We start from the raw sequence: 17,713 nt of genomic DNA, 5'->3' as shown, positions 1-17,713 counted from the left end.
CACATGGCGGGGGCCCAGATAACTGTGTAGCAGACTTACTACGTAGTCTCGCTTACCAGACTCTCTCTCCACATTAGCGCTGTGCCAGCGAGGTACTACGCAACAAATCCAAAACAGCACTGGAGAGTAACTGGGAACTGGGGAAAGTTCCACGGTGACGTGTGTAGTTGTGGTAGTCCTCTTGATCAAAGTCATGAGGTAGATGTTATTCTGGTACACTTAGGACTGACAGAAGTTGTGGATTATTCCGTGGTGTAGCGGGAAGCTTTTGGGCTCAGAGTAACAGAAATATATCTGGTTTTGTTTGTTCTTGAGTTTTCTCAGTCAGCCACCTCGGCACATGTTGTATACACTACAGTCCTTAGCACAGTTAATTTCAATAAACACACGTTACATGGAAAAGTCTAATTGGAGAAAAATATTTGATCAGCAAATCAATTATGACCCCTGGGAATACCAACACTGTAGTTTTGGAAAGTGATTTGTTTCTAATCAGTTATGTCTGCTGCAGCCTGCGTGAGAATAACGGGCGGAACACACCATACGCCGACGGCGATGCTACGCCGAAGCAATGCTGAAGCTACGCAGCACGGAGGCAGTTTAATTTCAGCGTCCTTGTTAACACACAGGCGAGACCGATCACACCAGCCGCACGCCACGCCACGCCACACGGTTCTATTTTTCAAGCGTGCAGCGCGCTGCACCCCGAACAGCTAGGCATGAGGTCAAGGCAAGTTGTGAGCGGGGGGAGGGCAGCGCCGAGCGAGACGCTGAGGAAAAGAGAGTGCTTCTGGTGTGAACGGCAAGACTCCTGCTGGAAGCTTCCGTGAAGCGCTGCTTCAGTGCTGCTTCAGCCTATGGTATGAACCAAGCCTAATAGATAGGAATGATGTGAAGTTTCAAACAGGCCACGCCCACAACATTCGGTACAATTGGAGAACTGACCAGCAATTCTTTTTTGGGGGGGGGGGGGGGTAAAACAAAACATAAAACAAATATTTTTGGTTGCTTTTTCTGTGTTCTAATAATTTATGTGAAATGGATATGGTTTGAATAATGTTTGAATAACGTTACGTTTTCACGGTGAAAACGTTTCAACTGCACGATCATTATTTTTGATTGATTGATTGATTGAAGTGTTTATTTCGAATATGAAAGCAAAATAATAAATAAAAGCCATTTCAGAAACAAAGAAAAATAGAATATATACATATTCGAAAAGGAGTGGGAAGAAGTAAAACTTATTAACTCCCACCCCTTCTCCATTATGGCTATGATTTAATTATCTGGAAGTCACAAATGTATTTCTTCCACCACTGCACTAGTGCCTACCTCTTCCCAGGTGAATATAGTGAGTTCCTGCTCCTCTCCATCCAGGTACCGGAGGTCCCCATGCTGTGGCGGCTCCTCCACGATAAAGTCGATGATGGCCGAACTGTAGAAGGGGTGCGAGATGTTCAAGATATCTGTGGTGACGGACATGCCAGCGCCTTCCCTCACGGTGAAGTTGAGGGTCTGGACGGGGATGAGCCGAGGTACGATCTCCACCGAGACCTGGAGGTCCTCCACCGTGGTGAAACCGTTACTGACGTCTGCTGTGAAGGCATCGCTGCCCTGGAAGACAACGGATGTTGAAATAAGCAGAAGTTATAGGATAGAGATGAAGAAATGCATGTATAAATGTACACCCGCTCACGGTCGGGGTTTGTGTTTTGTCTTTGCTTTCACACTGGGTCTGAATGATTGCAGCAGAGGCAAATGAAATGAGTATAAACCTGGACGGGTGCAGACACGTAGAGGATGCGCCCCTGATCAATGTCCTCCTGAGTGAAAGAGTGAACGTAGTCGAGGGCTGGGGCGGCGGTAGTGTCTGAGTTATTTGTCAGCTTGACCACATGGCCCAGACGAGGAAGCTCTTTGATGGTGAACACCATTTCTGAGGGAAGAATATCAGCTTGCTCCACCTAAAAGACAAAGAAAAATCCATGATGTTGCAGATGATATATTGTCTTTTTCTTTGTAGAGTGATAAGCTCATAAGTTTGACAATTGGACCGTATAGTGAGCAGCAGAAACTAAAAATTGCATTGTAACATTTTGCACATGCTGCATATTTAAACAGACAGATTTATGGTTCATTCCATTTTGAGAAGTTTGGATCAACTCTCTGTAACCCTAAGTCTTGTAATGTCGGGGCAGCCATGTTTCCATTTGACTTTCAGAACAGCTAACTACTTTCCATTTCAGTCAGCAGTGAAGCATGCAGCTCAGATACTCCCAAAAACGTAGGCAATAGTTTGCAACGTTTTAAAGGCCACGTCTGTGTCAAGGCTTTGATTTGTCAATAATCTGTGTGCTGGGAATCGACGTGCTTTTTGAGTCAATGCTGAAGATCTCAAAATGTATACAATATTGTGAAATTAAACTTTATTTTCCCCCAAATGTTTCTCATTAATTTAAAAGTCAAGATATACGTATATTCGGGGATATGTTGTGAACGCTCCCACAATTTAAACGCCATTAATTGCTTTCAAGATGAAGTGCAGGCAGGCTCAGCGTATAAATTACGGTAACTCCAGAAACCTCCTCAGGGGACACTTAGTGCTGTGTTTTCCACACTTAATAGACTGTAATTTAGTACATAAACTAGATTAAAAACAGCAACTCTACAGTCATACTTAGTCCTGCTTTTATGTGGGTGTCTGGTACATTAGAGAGATGGTTACGAAACAAACAGTGTCACGGTATCACGAGGCAGTGCGCTTGATAGAGTCATGAGAACGCTCCACTCCACAAAGAGAAAATACACTTTGAAGTTGCAAAGATAATGTTCAATCACGTAGTAATGACTGCCAAATTAAATAAATTCTAAATACTGTCTCATTAAGCAAAACCAAATGTGTGCAGCCCAGATTAAATGTCAGTAAAGCAATATATTGTAGGTTTGTTATAGCACTAAATCACATGGGAGGGGGGGGGGGGTTGACAGAATAAAATACCAGTTTTGCCTAATATAAGGATAATTAGAGAATCGAGAAACAGTACCTTGAGATGATTCTCGTTGATTATGGTATGTTCTCCCTCATAGGAGATGATGACTTCGTTGTTCACCACCTCAGGTTCAGAAAGGTAACCTTGCTTGAATATTTTAATCCTGAAGGTGCCCTCTTCAGAATATCCTTTCGCTTGGACAGTGAATCCAAAGGAGTCCTTGGACCTCAAACTCTCATAATTATGCTCGTATGACACAACACCCTTCTTCAGGTCCTCCTGAGTGAACATGGAAGCCTCGATCCCACTCACGATAATCCTCCCGTCACCGGGTGGCGCCGTCACTCTGAACTTGACCTCGCTGTCGTCTCTGATGTCCATGTTGGAGTCGGCGCTCAACAGGGTGGTGTTGAGGGTCTTGGTGCTGCCATGGTCCATGACCACCATGGTGTTGTTCACCACTCGCAGGTAGGGTTCGCCTGCTTGGATCTCCAGCAGTGCGGTGGTCTTGTGGAAGCCATCGGACACCTGTAGCGAGAAGCGTTCACGGTCTGCTCCGTGGTGAATGAAGAGGATGTTCTTATCTCTCAAGTCGGCTTGTGTGAAGCGGAAGAGGGGCTGTGAGGGGTTTGATTTTGACACAATGTTGCCGGAGAGGATTCCCTCGCGAGCGTAGACAATTTGGGTATCATTGAAACCTGAGTCGTCGTCCTTGAACTGAATGACATCGATGGTTAACAACCGCTGTCCATGGCGGACCACATTGAAGACTTTATCCACAACTCGCCTGGGCACATGCTCGTTCTTGGATTGAATGGATATTCTGAAAACACCACTCATTGATTCTTGACCATCTGAACTTTCTACCTCTTGATCAAATGCAGAGAAATGGAACTCATCACTGGTGGTCTTGGAGCCATCATGCTTGTAAATAAGTCTGTCAAGCTCAAGGTCTTCACTGCTGAATACTCTAATTGCCCCCTCAAATCTCGGCTGCCCGGGTGGGGACTCCCTTATAAGTCGGCCATTCTTTGGGTCTTGTGTTATCCGATACACGAAATCTGTAGAGCTTGGTGATTCGACCCAGAGATAGTCTTTGCTCACAGTATCCTCACCACCCTGCAAGACAACCAGTCTCTCATTGGTCAAAACAGGAGCGTCTGAATTGGCGAGGATGTTAATTGGATATGTGTACAGAGGAGAGTACTGCTCCTCAGCAAAGACTCTGAACTGGAACTGGTCCACACTATCCACAGCTCTGCGCACCCGGAGCCTGTAGCTAATATGGCTGTCCCAAAGGTCCTTCTGGGTGAAAATGTCACCTTCAATCAGCTCCTTGTCTAACAACTGGAGACTACCCAGTGTTGGGGGTTTCACAAGGATGTATTTTACAGTTCTCGGATCTGGACTTTGCCCTTTTACTTCAGCCTCAAGCTCTGTGTGTCTGATTGTTTTCTCTTCTTCTCCCTCCATCTCTAGTGGGACCAAGTTAGAAATCTTCACTTGCGCAGGGATGACCTTGACTAAGAAGGTGTTGTTCCAAAGGGAGAACTGTCCCAGGTGGATGTCAAACTGAATCCGCTCAACCACAATGTCTTCCTGGTCACTTGAGTCTGTGCTCAAGTATCTAAGAAGGTCTTCTTGATCTAAATCTGATTGACGGAAAGTGGTCACCTGCTTGGGCATGCCACTACTAGTGATTATTTGGAGTTCTCCAAATCTCAGCGGTTGTGTGATGTTATACACAATATCTCCATTACGAGGGTGAGCGATGACAGCCAGATTTTGAACACCTATGGAAGAGTTGCTTCCCTGAGCCAGCAGGAGGCCCGTGTTGGTCACAATAGTCATGTGTGGCTGTGTGACAGACAGCTTAAAAGAGGTTGATTGACTTATAGAGTGCCCATCAGATACTTCTAAGGTAATTCCAGCGGCACTACCCCCTCTGTGTACAAAATAGATATTTCCGTCTTTCAACTGTCTGCATGTGAACTCCGTGATGCTTCTCCCTGGTCGCTGGCTATTTTCCAAGTAACCGACGTCCATGGAAGGCTCCGAAGTTACAGTTACTACCAATTCATCACAGCGTGTGTCAGAATCCACAATTTTGATCAGATTGGGACTCAAACGAGTCCTGCCATTTTCTGTGATGGAAATGTCTCCTCCACTAAGTTGCGGTATATCATTTACGGGAATAATCTCAACTGGGAGGACATACTCGCGGGGGCTTTTTAGACATTCTGGAAGGTAGCCGTTACTCTGAACAACCACCTCTAACTGGATTTGATCGGCATACCTTTCATTTCCATCGTGCAGATACTTAATTTTCTTATTGGCAACGTCGAGAAGGGTGAACTTTTGTGTACGTTTTGTGTTAATGTTCATATCAACCAGTCCGTACCAGGGATCATTCTGGAGAGTAAAGATGATCTGAGATTGACGCAACCCTACGGCATTTAGGTCAAACGTAGGGCTCAAGTTGTTTAAATCGAGGAAAACCTCTCCGCCCTCGGGCACAAGCAAGGGGGTGACCTCGAGGAGTTTCGTTATATTTCGGAACATCTCTGGCGTTTCGTCTGTCGGGTAGCAATGTCGTTCATTGGGGTCGACGTCAACGTATCGGATCCGGACAGGGGCAGTAGTTGTAGTTGCCTCCAAGTCATAATAACTTGAGTAGTCATAGTCTTCTCCTTCACATTTGACATGGACATCTTTAGTCACCAAAGCGTCCTGCAGGCTCCTGTCCTTCTGATTTACCTTGATTTCCCCCATGCACCCGATGAAGGATTCAGATGTTATCTCCTCCTCCATACGATCCAACACCCCGCTATCGCGGAAGACATCCTTCATCTTCTCCTGGATCCCTCCCAAATACAGATTTCCAACTAAATCCAACCTTTGTGAGTTGTCAAGAGGGAGGGAGGCAGACTGGCTATCGACATTAATTTCAAATGCACTCTGATCCACCTGGACCCGAACTCTATGCCACTGATCGTCGTCTAGCTGCACCTGGGTATTGTCCAGTACCTCCATGCCACTGCCGAGGTCCACCACGCCTTTGAGATAGCCTTTCACGACACCAACAGCAACGAAATCAGACTCTCGGCCCGGATGGAACACCAGCAGTGCATCGTCAATGGTGGTCTTCATGAGGAACTCCAGGGTGCGTGCGGCCCCACTAGCTCCGCTCCAGGTAGGGAAAGACACAAACGATTGTGGGCTGATGAAACTCGTCGTCTCCCCGTCGCCACCATCAAACTCACTGCTGCACGATTCCTTGGTGTCGTGGCAATCCTTCATCGCCGAGGGGAGAATGTCGAAGCCGTGCGACTCAAATTTGACCTCGGTCATGCAGCCACGGAACGGCGTAATGGCAGTGCTGAGGTAGGGGGCGTCTAGTTCTCCGGTCCCTCCGAGCCAAATGCCTGTGTCGATGTTGAGCTCCTCCCCGTCGTCACTCACAGGGTAGTATGTGGAGAAGAGGTCGTCAATTGTCATGGTGAGCTTGTCGTCCTGCAGAGTGAGGGACACTTTATGTTCCAGAAGGTTGTTCAGTTGCACTCCAATAGATGAGGACAGCGTCATCTCACCAGCACCCATGTTCATTCGTGCCTATGGGAAAACAAAAATGTTTATTTAACTCAAATTATACATGGCTTTCTCTTTAACTATTGGTCAAATTCATTGAGGAACGTGACATGTTTTACACTAGATCTTGTATTTTGTTGGCCGAAACTGATAGCGTTCTTACATCAAAGTCTACATTTGGAAATAGTCTTATAAGATCCCGGGTTATACATTGATACATTTTAAGATAGAATGAATGATTTTGCAGGCTATCAATATTTATGAAGAAGAACAAACTCTCTTCCTCAAATCCAATCCTCTAATAATCTGTGATGACATAGCCAATACAGTAAAGCAACACTCTCCACTTGAATGGGAGGCTGATGTTGACTCATAAAACATTTGAGTATAAGCCTAATGTAATCATAAAACTTAACATTTATGAGCGCGGAAATGTAACCATAAGCCCAGCAAATTACTCCGGTATGCTCAGTGTGTTGACTACCCAAATGAAATTGTTCCAAAAAGTGTCATCTGATACCATCAGAGGTCTGAGAGTCTTGCTTAAATAAAGTTGAACAAACAGAAAAAGACAATGTAATTCTTTGAGAAGCCTTGAGTTTATGTGCTCAGCACTCTGATCACTTGGAAGAAAGGAGTGAAAAAGACTGATCATTTGTCTCCTTTTATCGCAAATATGCTGAGATTTCACCTCATTAAAATTACAAAACCGACATAGCCTTTCTGCGGGAAATCTATATGAATATTTGTGATAGCATCTCATGCCAATTCTACTCCTTTCCAATGCTGTGAAGCAATTAACTACAGAATTAAAATGTCATGGTTGTCACAGCTATAGTGAAAACAACACAACAAATCAATTTAGTGTGTTTTCAGAGTGGCAGTTAATGGAATTTGTCACATAAATGGCCACAATTCAATTACTAACAAAACCCCATACAGATATATATCTCCAACATCTAAATTGCAGGCCTACATAAGATGTCTGTGTGGAAAAGGGTTAGAAATGCATTCACGGCTTGTGGAGGTGTTTTAAGCAAACTGTACTATTTACTATAGTCTATTTCCCCATACATTCTTATGGTGGAAAATATGATCTAATCATAATTATATATTTTTTATAATAGTAACACAAATTAAGTATTTAGCCGGCGTTGTGTAAGTGGTACTTTCAGCAACCCATGTCAAGGGCTTGTCCAGGAGTGTATACGAACCGCCGACCTTCGGCTTGGGAGTCAAAGACACTAACCACTCCACCAAGAGAGCTAGCTCCCTTGGCGGAGCTGATTAACATGCCTTTATACTGGGTAGTGAGTTTAACCAATCCACTCGCTTACACTGGACTCACAAGGAATCAACGCTGATTCACCTCGGTTACACTTACTGAACATTTAGCAACTTAAAGTAACTTTTGCTTTCCTAAATAAGAGCTACAGTATGAGTACATTTAGCACAAGACTTAACTTGTCCTAGAGCTAAAGAGGAACAGCCCACAAACGTGGCCTGATAGTGTCTGATTACATTAAAAGGGTTGTTTTGGGAGATGAACAAAGTCTGGTATGTTTTTAGTATCATTTTTTTGTTTCTCTTTTACAGTATTTTTTACTCAAAAGTATTTTCAAGTTTACTCTTGTTGACTTCAGTAACAGTAGCTATTCTTTAAAAAAAATGTTTTTGTTTCCTATACTCACTTGCAATTTCCCATTTTGGAGCTCGAGGAACAGGTAGTCTTCCATTCCTGCAGCCAGGAGAAGTAGCCCACTCCGTCGGCTGGTCTTGAACTGTAGCGACAGGTGGAAGGTGGAGACATCTTGGATGGCCTGGATGCTGCAGAAGCTATCCCCAAAGTAGGATACTGTGAAAAGAGGTGAGAGGGTGTCAGCAACAATGATACAACAAAAGACATTATCGTGGTTCTATAACTGTAAACAGTAAAATATACAGTAAAAAGGAAAAAATGCTTATGTTGGACAAAAACATGTATCTGCTTATACAAGTATGTATAATGTATGTACTATGTATACGAGGGATCAGCCGAGCAGCATTTTGGTACTGTAAACAAAACTGGGTGGCAACGGCAATAGAACCCTATGGAGCCCAAGTGGCGGGAGGCTTGTGTTTCTGACTCTAGCCAGTTAACTCTGTTTACATTTTAAAAACTGCGACAGTTCACACAACTTTAACATGACATGCATATATTATACATCGAACTCTTTAGCTACTTCTGCTCTCACTCAGAATGTCAATAGATAAGGGATTTGATGTATAGTTTTTGAGATATTAACGTTTGTTTGGCACAACTCATACTATTAAAGGAGAATTTCGGTTTTTTTGAACCTGGAGCCATTTCCTGGCATTAATTAAGATTTGGCCACTCACCTAGCGATGTCTGCGGCGTTTCTGGGCGTCCTAGCGTTGTTTTGAGATCAATATCGTCCAAGTCGGTCGTAAAATGGAGTTGATTTGGGGCCAAGTGGAAGCCTGTATTTCCTGCATCTAAATAGCTATTTTTCTTCCCGTTTTCACCAAATATCGCCGTAATCTGATCAGTCTACATCCAGCAGAGTAATATTTCACCCCAGGCTGTTTCCTGGAGTGCACAGGCATCCACTACAGGGATCAAATTACCTCAAACGTGATCTAGGTCACCAAGTCTCGTGAAGTCCCGCGATACTTTCCTGTCGACTGGCCAAATACAGCCAGGACGCTTTGCGGTCGTGGTTTTAGCGTAACCTATGTGGGGTTTGGCATAACCTTCGTTCTTTCGAATCCCACATAGGTTACGCCAAACCCCACATAGGTTACGCTAAAACCACGACCGCAAAGCGTCCTGCCTGTATTTGGCCAGTCGACAGGAAAGTATCGCGGGACTTCACGAGACTTGGTGACCTAGATCACGTTTGAGGTAATTTGATCCCTGTAGTGGATCCCTGTGCACTCCAGGAAACAGCCTGGGGTGAAATATTACTCTGCTGGATGTAGACTGATCAGATTACGGCGATATTTGGTGAAAACGGGAAGAAAAATAGCTATTTAGATGCAGGAAATACAGGCTTCCACTTGGCCCCAAATCAACTCCATTTTACGACCGACTTGGACGATATTGATCTCAAAACAACGCTAGGACGCCCAGAAACGCCGCAGACATCGCTAGGTGAGTGGCCAAATCTTAATTAATGCCAGGAAATGGCTCCAGGTTCAAAAAAACCGAAATTCTCCTTTAACTGCCGCGGGGTTCCGCACTATGCTTTTACCTGAGGTTTTATCCGTTTTTTGGGTCACAAGGAAAACTAAATAGGTCGATGTGATCGTTTTCAATCTCTGCTGCCAACACACTGCATTGCACCAAGATAGCACACAGAGGGACACACCTGTGATGCTTCCTGCTTCCTAAACTCGCCCTACAAACTGCTGGCAACTCGGGGCAATTCTGATGTGGAAGTTTGTAGAAATCAATTAGCCGAGGCTTTTTGAGTGTCACGTTACAGTGCAAGTCGCTCATGCAGGATGGACTGCTATATTATCAGGCCTCCTCCAGCTGCTGCTGGCTGAAGAGGAGCTCTCGCTGGCCTCAAAGGGACCCTCTCACTAGAGACATCACTCATTGGCCCTGCGGAGGCTTTCTGGGCATGGAGACCCGGGGTGTCGGCTTTCCCAGCCTTTTCCCAATCATATGCAAATTCAGCCACCTGCCTCGGACCGTGCTCTCCGGAGCGCCTGCCTGACAAAATGTGAACCGCGGAGGAAGTCAATTATTTCCTCCCCCCCGTGCACATGCTCTGAAATTAAACTGGACAACCTCCAAGACCCCCGTTTCCTCGGCGTGGTTTTTCCCACTGCCGTAGCCAAGAGAGACATAGAGAGGGGGCTTTCCAGAGCCACCCACCACACTTGCCTCGATAGGGGGAGATTGTTCAAGACACAGACGCTCGGTGGAAGGCGGTGACGAAGTCACTCGACACACAGCGCTACTGCTTTAGGATCGAGAGGCAAAGTGAACGTCACTTCCTGCTTGATCAGCACTGTACCAGAGATTTTCTTCCGCCATTTATTTTCCCCATAGACATTTCGTAAAATGCTTATAAAAATAGTTTTACTTGGTCAAACCAAACGGTCCAGCTATATTTAGAATCGGGGGAGACCGTAGAACATTTAGCTCGGACCAAAAATAAAAAACAACATAGATTTATTTTTCTTTAAATCTGTATTTTTTTTTTAGTTTTGGTCTCAGTGAAATGTTATGTGGTCTCTCCTGTTTCTAAATACATCTGAACCATTTGGTTTGAACGAGTAAAACTATTTTTATAAGCATTTTACGAAATGTCTATGGGAAAATAAATGGCGGATGGAAATCTCTGGTACAGTGCTGAAGCAGGAAGTGACGTTCGACTTTGGCTCTCTATAGAGTCTCTATAGTATAGAGAGAGAGGAAAGAGAGGCATTGCAGGGACATTCCAATGAGATGGTGAGGGCCAAAATATGCCCTAAAATCAACATACAGTATAGCCTAATAGCATTATAGCATCTAACAGGGCTCAATGCCCGGGCAGAATATCTCGAGATAATCAGATATGACTCAATCATCAAAGGCCATTATGTTATTTCAGTTGCTACAAAATAACGAGAGGGTAAACATTCACATTCATAGCTATAAATGGATAAACTATTTCTCAAGACTGTGTGTTCCAGTGTGTCTGTGTGAGAGCGTGTGTGTGTGTGTGTGTGTGTGTGTGTGTGTGTGTGTGTGTGTGTGTGTGTGTGTGTGTGTGTGTGTGTGTGTGTGTGTGTGTAAACAGAAACCTGTGTCTGTACGCTGACAACTTCAAACAGTGAAGGGTACATTAGTCCTTTGCTTCCTCATCCTGTAAATGAACCCTTCCCTCCCAGACCTGCAGCAAAACGCTACAGAAGTGAGTCAAGTTAAGTCAAGTCAAGTCAAGTTTATTTATATAGCCCTAATTCACAAGCATGTCTCAGAGGGCTTCACAGAAAGTATGTCTAGCTAATTCTAGCTGACACAACAGTAGCAAGAATATACAGAATAAAGATAACATTTGAACAATTGATGGAGAAATATAGAAAATATAGGAATAAGGGGAGAGCAGAGGAGAGAGCAGGAGAAGGGAGGAGAGCAGGGGGAATGTGAGAGAGTGATGGGGTGGGGAGGGAATGGGAAATGTTGGAGGGTATAGGAGGTGGGGAAGGAGCAAGAGGAGAGAGCAGGAGAGGGGAAAGGGGGGTGTGTGTGGGGGAGAAGAGAGCAGGGGGAGGGAGGAGAGCAGGGGGAATGTGAGAGAGTGATGGGGTGGGGAGGGAATGGGAAATGTTGGAGGGTATAGGAGGTGGGGAAGGAGCAAGAGGAGAGAGCAGGAGAGGGGAAGGGGTGGGTGTGGGGGAGGAGAGAGCAGGGGGAGGGAGGAGGTGGGGGGAGAATGGGAAATGAGGGGGAGGAGAGAGCAAGTGAACCTAGATGTGAGCGAGGACGAGAGGAACGCTTTCATCATCACGGCGGCCTAAGAGGCGTTTTGCTTCTGCTTCCAAGGCGGCTCTGTGACACCAACTAAAGTCAGTGATGAACGGCCTGGACCGAGCCAAAAACACACACAGCCGCTTTCCCATGACACACTGCTGCTACCGCTCGCCAAAGAGACGCAACAACGCCGGTGGCTCCCCGAAATGAATAACACGGGAAGTATTCTTTGCTGTTATCACATGCTGAACATGACAACCTACTATCATGTGAATATGAGAAGAAGGCAGCGAAACAAATCACCTGCAACCGATGAGAGGAAAACAGCTGATCTCATGTGAAACCACAGAAATGGGAATGTGCAATTCCAAAAGACAAATATTTATATGATTGGATTGAGTTAAAGGATCACATTAGACTAATTCAAATGTAATTTCTTGGAATGGTAAATGGCCTGCATTTATATAGCGCTTTTATCCAAAGCGCTTTACAGTCACACCGATGGCGGCAGGTTACCACCAGTGTTGGGCAAGTTACTTTCAAAATGTAATATACTACATATTACTAGTTACTTTAATTTAAAAGTAATACGTTACTTTACAATATTACTTTCTGTCTAGAGTAACTCGTTACTTATTACACTACTTTTGCATTACTTTGACCAAAACAACAGCAGCAGCAGAATGACATTGACGCCCCGGAATCATCCCAAAAAATAATTTCAACCGCCTTGAAGTCAGTGTAAACAATCCAAAATTCTAAATGTTGTTCTTTTCCTTTGTTATTGTCATCTATAGTGGTTATTTGCAAACAGAAAACACAGTTTGATTAGGAAATTATTGTATCTTTTTTAAATATGTGCTTTGATTTAATAAAATGTAACTCAATTTGTAACTTGAGTTACTTGACAAAGTAACTGGTATAATATTACTGAAATCCTATAAGTAATAAGTTATATTACTGAGTTACTGCTAAAAGTAATATATTACAAGTAATATGTTACTTTTGTAGTGAGTTACCCCCAACACTGGTTACCACACAGGGTGCTGGCATCCCAACGGGAGCAATTTGGGGTTCAGTGTCTTGCCCAAGGACACTTTGACATGTAGACTGGAGGAGGCGGGAATCGAACCACCGACCTCTTTTATCCAAAGCGATTAGTGGACGACCCGCTCTACCTCCTGAGCTGCAGCCTGAGCTAACAGCCGCCCATGGAAGCTACGGTGAGTTGCTACTGGCTGTGCCGGAGGCTAAGGCGCTACAGTTCAGAGCATTGTGGGTAAGGCCAAGGTCCTCCGGATAATAAGCTCTTCCAAATAAAAGACTACAATAATACAGGAGAGTGCTAATTGCGCGGGAGCCTTCAGGCTGAAAGTAAAAAAAAACGAGGCAAAATAATCTTTTCTTAAAGGCAATTTGCATGAACAAAGAAGATGGCGGTGAGCTTCATGGTCCTCACAGCGGAGTTTTTGTTGGATTGTTCAGTAAGCGTGGGGATAAGAAAGCTGAAGGAGAGAGAGCGATGCCAAGACTATTCTGCCTGCCGGGGGATTTTCTGCTTCAGACTGAGCTTTGCTGCTGCTGCTGCCTGCAGGAAGAAGGAGCCTGTTCTAATGGCACACAATGGCTCCACTCTCTGCAGTGTACTGTATACCTGGACCTGACTTTCATTAGCTCTCTGGCTAAGCTGTGAATAGAAAACATATACGAAAAGGACATTTTCAATAGGCTACAGTGTGTGTGTGTGTGTGTGTGTGTGTGTGTGTGTGTGTGTGTGTGTGTGTGTGTGTGTGTGTGTGTGTGTGTGTGTTAATAAAACCAACAACTAGAATTTAAAAAAGTATAAAAAATAATTTATTTACAAAAAAGCAAAGTCACACACAGAGCTCTGGTTCAGCCCCCTCCTCCTCTCTTGTCTTATAGGGGACTGACCAAGAATCACACCGTTCAGACCTCTATCAAGCCTCTCCACAGGAAGTCCTAGATTAGAGCAGCTTACTGCAGATAGTGCCCCCTAGGTCTTGAGGGAGGTATTACAACAACTCTAAATTCTCACCACTGTGTGTGTGTGTGTGTGTGTGTGTGTGTGTGTGTGTGTGTAAGTAAAATACCCTATTCCTTGACCCTTCTTCTGTTTCTCTGGCGCTTTGTTTTTGAGCTGGACAGAGAGTGGACAGAGGCAAACTGTTTGTGCGTTCACACATTCAGACAGGTGTGCGAGGAGAGAATCATAGCTGAACCCTGCAGGAATTACTTTAGAGAAAGGGGGTGTGCATCGCCAGCCTCCAGTTTTCTAACTGCACAATAGCCCTCAGCACGTCTCCGTCTTCCATCAGGACCTCAGCACGTCTCCGTCTTCCAGCAGGACCTCAGCACGTCTCCGTCCTCCAGCAGGACCTCAGCATGTCTCCATCGTCCAGCAGGACCTTAGCCTGGGTAAACCCATCCCCCACGTGACCTGCTCTCAGACCTGTTCTCAGTCACTATGTGTGACTGGGAACTGAGAGAGCAGGTCACGTGGTGGCTGGGTTTACCTAGGCTAGCAGGACCTCAGCACGTCTCCATCTTCCAGCAGGACCTCAGCACGTCTCTGTCTTCCAGCAGTACCTCAGCAGGTCTCCATCGTCCAGCAGGACCTCAGCACGTCTCCGTCTTCCAGCAGGACCTCAGCATGTCTCCATCGTCCAGCAGGACCTCAGCACGTCTCCATCATCCAGCAGGACCTCAGCACGTCTCTGTCTTCCAGCAGGACCTCAGCAGGTCTCCATCGTCCAGCAGGACCTCAGCACGTCTCCGTCTTCCAGCAGGACCTCAGCACGTCTCCATCGTCCAGCAGGACCTCAGCATGTCTCCGTCTTCCAGCAGGACCTCAGCAGGTCTCCATCGTCCAGCAGGACCTCAGCACGTCTCCGTCCTCCAGCAGGACCTCAGCACGTCTCCGTCTTCCAGCAGGACCTCAGCAGGTCTCCGTCTTCCAGCAGGACCTCAGCAGGTCTCCGTCTTCCAGCAGTACCTCAGCAGGTCTCCGTCTTCCAGCAGGACCTCAGCACGTCTCCGTCTTCCAGCAGGACCTCAGCAGGTCTCCATCGTCCAGCAGGACCTCAGCACGTCTCCGTCCTCCAGCAGGACATCAGCACGTCTCTGTCCTCCAGCAGGGACTATGTGGAGCCGGGGGGAGATGGGATCTAGCTGAGGTGATTTCTCTGCATCATTAACTCAAGTATCGTCCCTGCTCCTTCACAGGGTAAGCCTGGAGCTGTGACAGGCTCGGTCTGTGTGTGTGTGTGTGCGCGTGTGTGTGTGTGTGTGTGTGGGGGGGGGGGGTAACTTAAGTCAAAATTGGGGGCGCACACCCGACTTAAGACCAGGCGATTTGCGATGGCTTGTGTTATTGGGGACTATTCATAGTATTCCCATGATGTCACAAGCATTTTCCTACCGATATGGCGCTATAATACACACAGCTCATTGGCTGTTTGTGTGACTTGATTGTAATCACCTGTTAATTGATTACAATCACCTGTTATTTTCCTACCAAGATGGCCATGTGGTGATGTAACAGAATACTATCAATAGCCATGTCCCCCGTTGGTAAAAAGCTGATTTGGGGGCCAGTAGTGGCTAAGGTTAGGGTTATGCTTGGGTTAAGGTTAGGGTTACAGTAGGTTTAGGCAAGTAGTGGTTATGGTTATAGGGTTAGGGTAAGTCTCCAGGGAATGCATATAAGTCTATGTAAATATCCCAAAATGACTTAAGTGAGACTGTGTGTGTGTGTGTGTGTGTGTGTGTGTGTGTGTGTGTGTGTGTGTGTGTGTGCGCGCACGTGCCCACGTGTGTCTACGTGGGTTTCTCCCACCATTAGCCAGTGAGCTAGACTGATCTGGGGACAGTCTCTGATCCCCTTTAGCTAGACCACAGCCCTCCTCACACTGCCTGATTGTGCCTGCAGCAGCACCCTGGTCTCAGGCCAGTGCAGATGGCTTTAATGTGATGACTGACTACGCTTGTATTTATATCCAAGACTCCCTTTCACCAAAAGACTGAATGAATTACCCTGTTGTCTTTCTTTCCCTCTCCTCCTCCTCCTCCTCCTGTCCGTCCTCTCCTCTTTTGGTCTCCATCTAGCGACACATGTCCGGAAAAGCGCATGTGGAAGAGAGACAGATCGACCACAAGTGCAGGAAGATTGGAGACACTCGGTGGGCTTTGTGTCCTGCCCGTGTGCTGCTGATGTGTCCGATACTCCCTCGCCATCAGTGTTGGGCAAGTTACTTTCAAAATGTAATATACTACATATTACTAGTTACTTTCATTTGAAAGTAATAAGTTACTTTACAATATTACTCTCTGTGTAGAGTAACTCGTTACTTATTACACTACTTTAGCATTACTTTTACCAAAAAACAACAGCAGCAGAATGACATCGCCGCCCCGGAACCATCCCGAAAAATAATTTCAACCGCCTTGAAGTCAGTGTAAACAATCCAAAATTCTAAATGTTATTATTTTCCTTTGTTATTGTCATCTATAGTGGTTATTTGCATAAAAACACACAGTTTGATTAGGAAATGATTGTATCTTTTTTAAATATGTGCTTTGATTTAATCAAATGTAACTCAATTTGTAACTTGAGTTACATGACAAAGTAACTGGTATAATATTACTGAAATCCTATAAGTAATAAGTTATATTACTGAGTTACTGCTAAAAGTAATATATTACATGTAATATGTTACTTTTGTAATGAGTTACCCCCAACACTGCTCGCCATTCACTCACATGTGATGTGAGTGTGAAGACGTGTCAGAGTCATTCACTCACATGTGATGAAGACGTGTCAGAGTCATTCACTCACATGTGATGTGAGTGTGAAGACGTGTCAGAGTCATTCACTCACATGTGATGAAGACGTGTCAGAGTCATTCACTCACATGTGATGAAGACGTGTCAGAGTCATTCACTCACATGTGATGCGAGTGTGAAGACATGTCAGAGTCATTCACTCACATGTGATGAAGACGTGTCAGAGTCATTCACTCACATGTGATGTGAGTGTGAAGACGTGTCAGAGTCATTCACTCACATGTGATGAAGACGTGTCAGAGTCATTCACTCACATGTGATGAAGACGTGTCAGAGTCATTCACTCACATGTGATGAAGACGTGTCAGAGTCATTCACTCACATGTGATGAAGACGTGTCAGAGTCATTCACTCACATGTGATGAAGACGTGTCAGAGTCATTCACTCACATGTGATGAAGACGTGTCAGAATCATTCACTCACATGTGATGAAGACGTGTCAGAGTCATTCACTCACATGTGATGAAGACGTGTCAGAGTCATTCACTCACATGTGATGCGAGTGTGAAGACGTGTCAGAGTCATTCACTCACATGTGATGCGAGTGTGAAGACGTGTCAGAGTCATTCACTCACATGTGATGAAGACGTGTCAGAGTCATTCACTCACATGTGATGAAGACGTGTCAGAGTCATTCACTCACATGTGATGCGAGTGTGAAGACATGTCAGAGTCATTCACTCACATGTGATGAAGACGTGTCAGAGTCATTCACTCACATGTGATGTGAGTGTGAAGACGTGTCAGAGTCATTCACTCACATGTGATGAAGACGTGTCAGAGTCATTCACTCACATGTGA

At 45.2% G+C, this 17,713-nt stretch overlaps 1 protein-coding gene across 1 annotated transcript in view; it reads right to left on the bottom strand.

Moving 5' to 3' along the window:
- The window catches only part of cspg4 (chondroitin sulfate proteoglycan 4), a 98,463-nt gene that overhangs the window by 27,961 nt on the left and 52,789 nt on the right, over positions 1-17,713 (bottom strand). Inside the window, exons 2-5 of the mRNA XM_083662879.1 lie at positions 8,270-8,433; positions 3,045-6,602; positions 1,776-1,964; positions 1,333-1,614 (exon numbers count right to left, since the gene is read on the bottom strand). Of these exons, the coding sequence (XP_083519005.1) occupies positions 1,333-1,614; positions 1,776-1,964; positions 3,045-6,602; positions 8,270-8,433 (4,193 nt within the window). The remainder of the gene's footprint in view (positions 1-1,332; positions 1,615-1,775; positions 1,965-3,044; positions 6,603-8,269; positions 8,434-17,713) is intronic.

Source organism: Poromitra crassiceps, assembly GCF_964638095.1.
Source record: "Poromitra crassiceps genome assembly, chromosome: 30".
Lineage (NCBI taxonomy): Eukaryota > Metazoa > Chordata > Actinopteri > Beryciformes > Melamphaidae > Poromitra > Poromitra crassiceps.
This window is presented reverse-complemented; position numbering and strand designations above follow the sequence as displayed.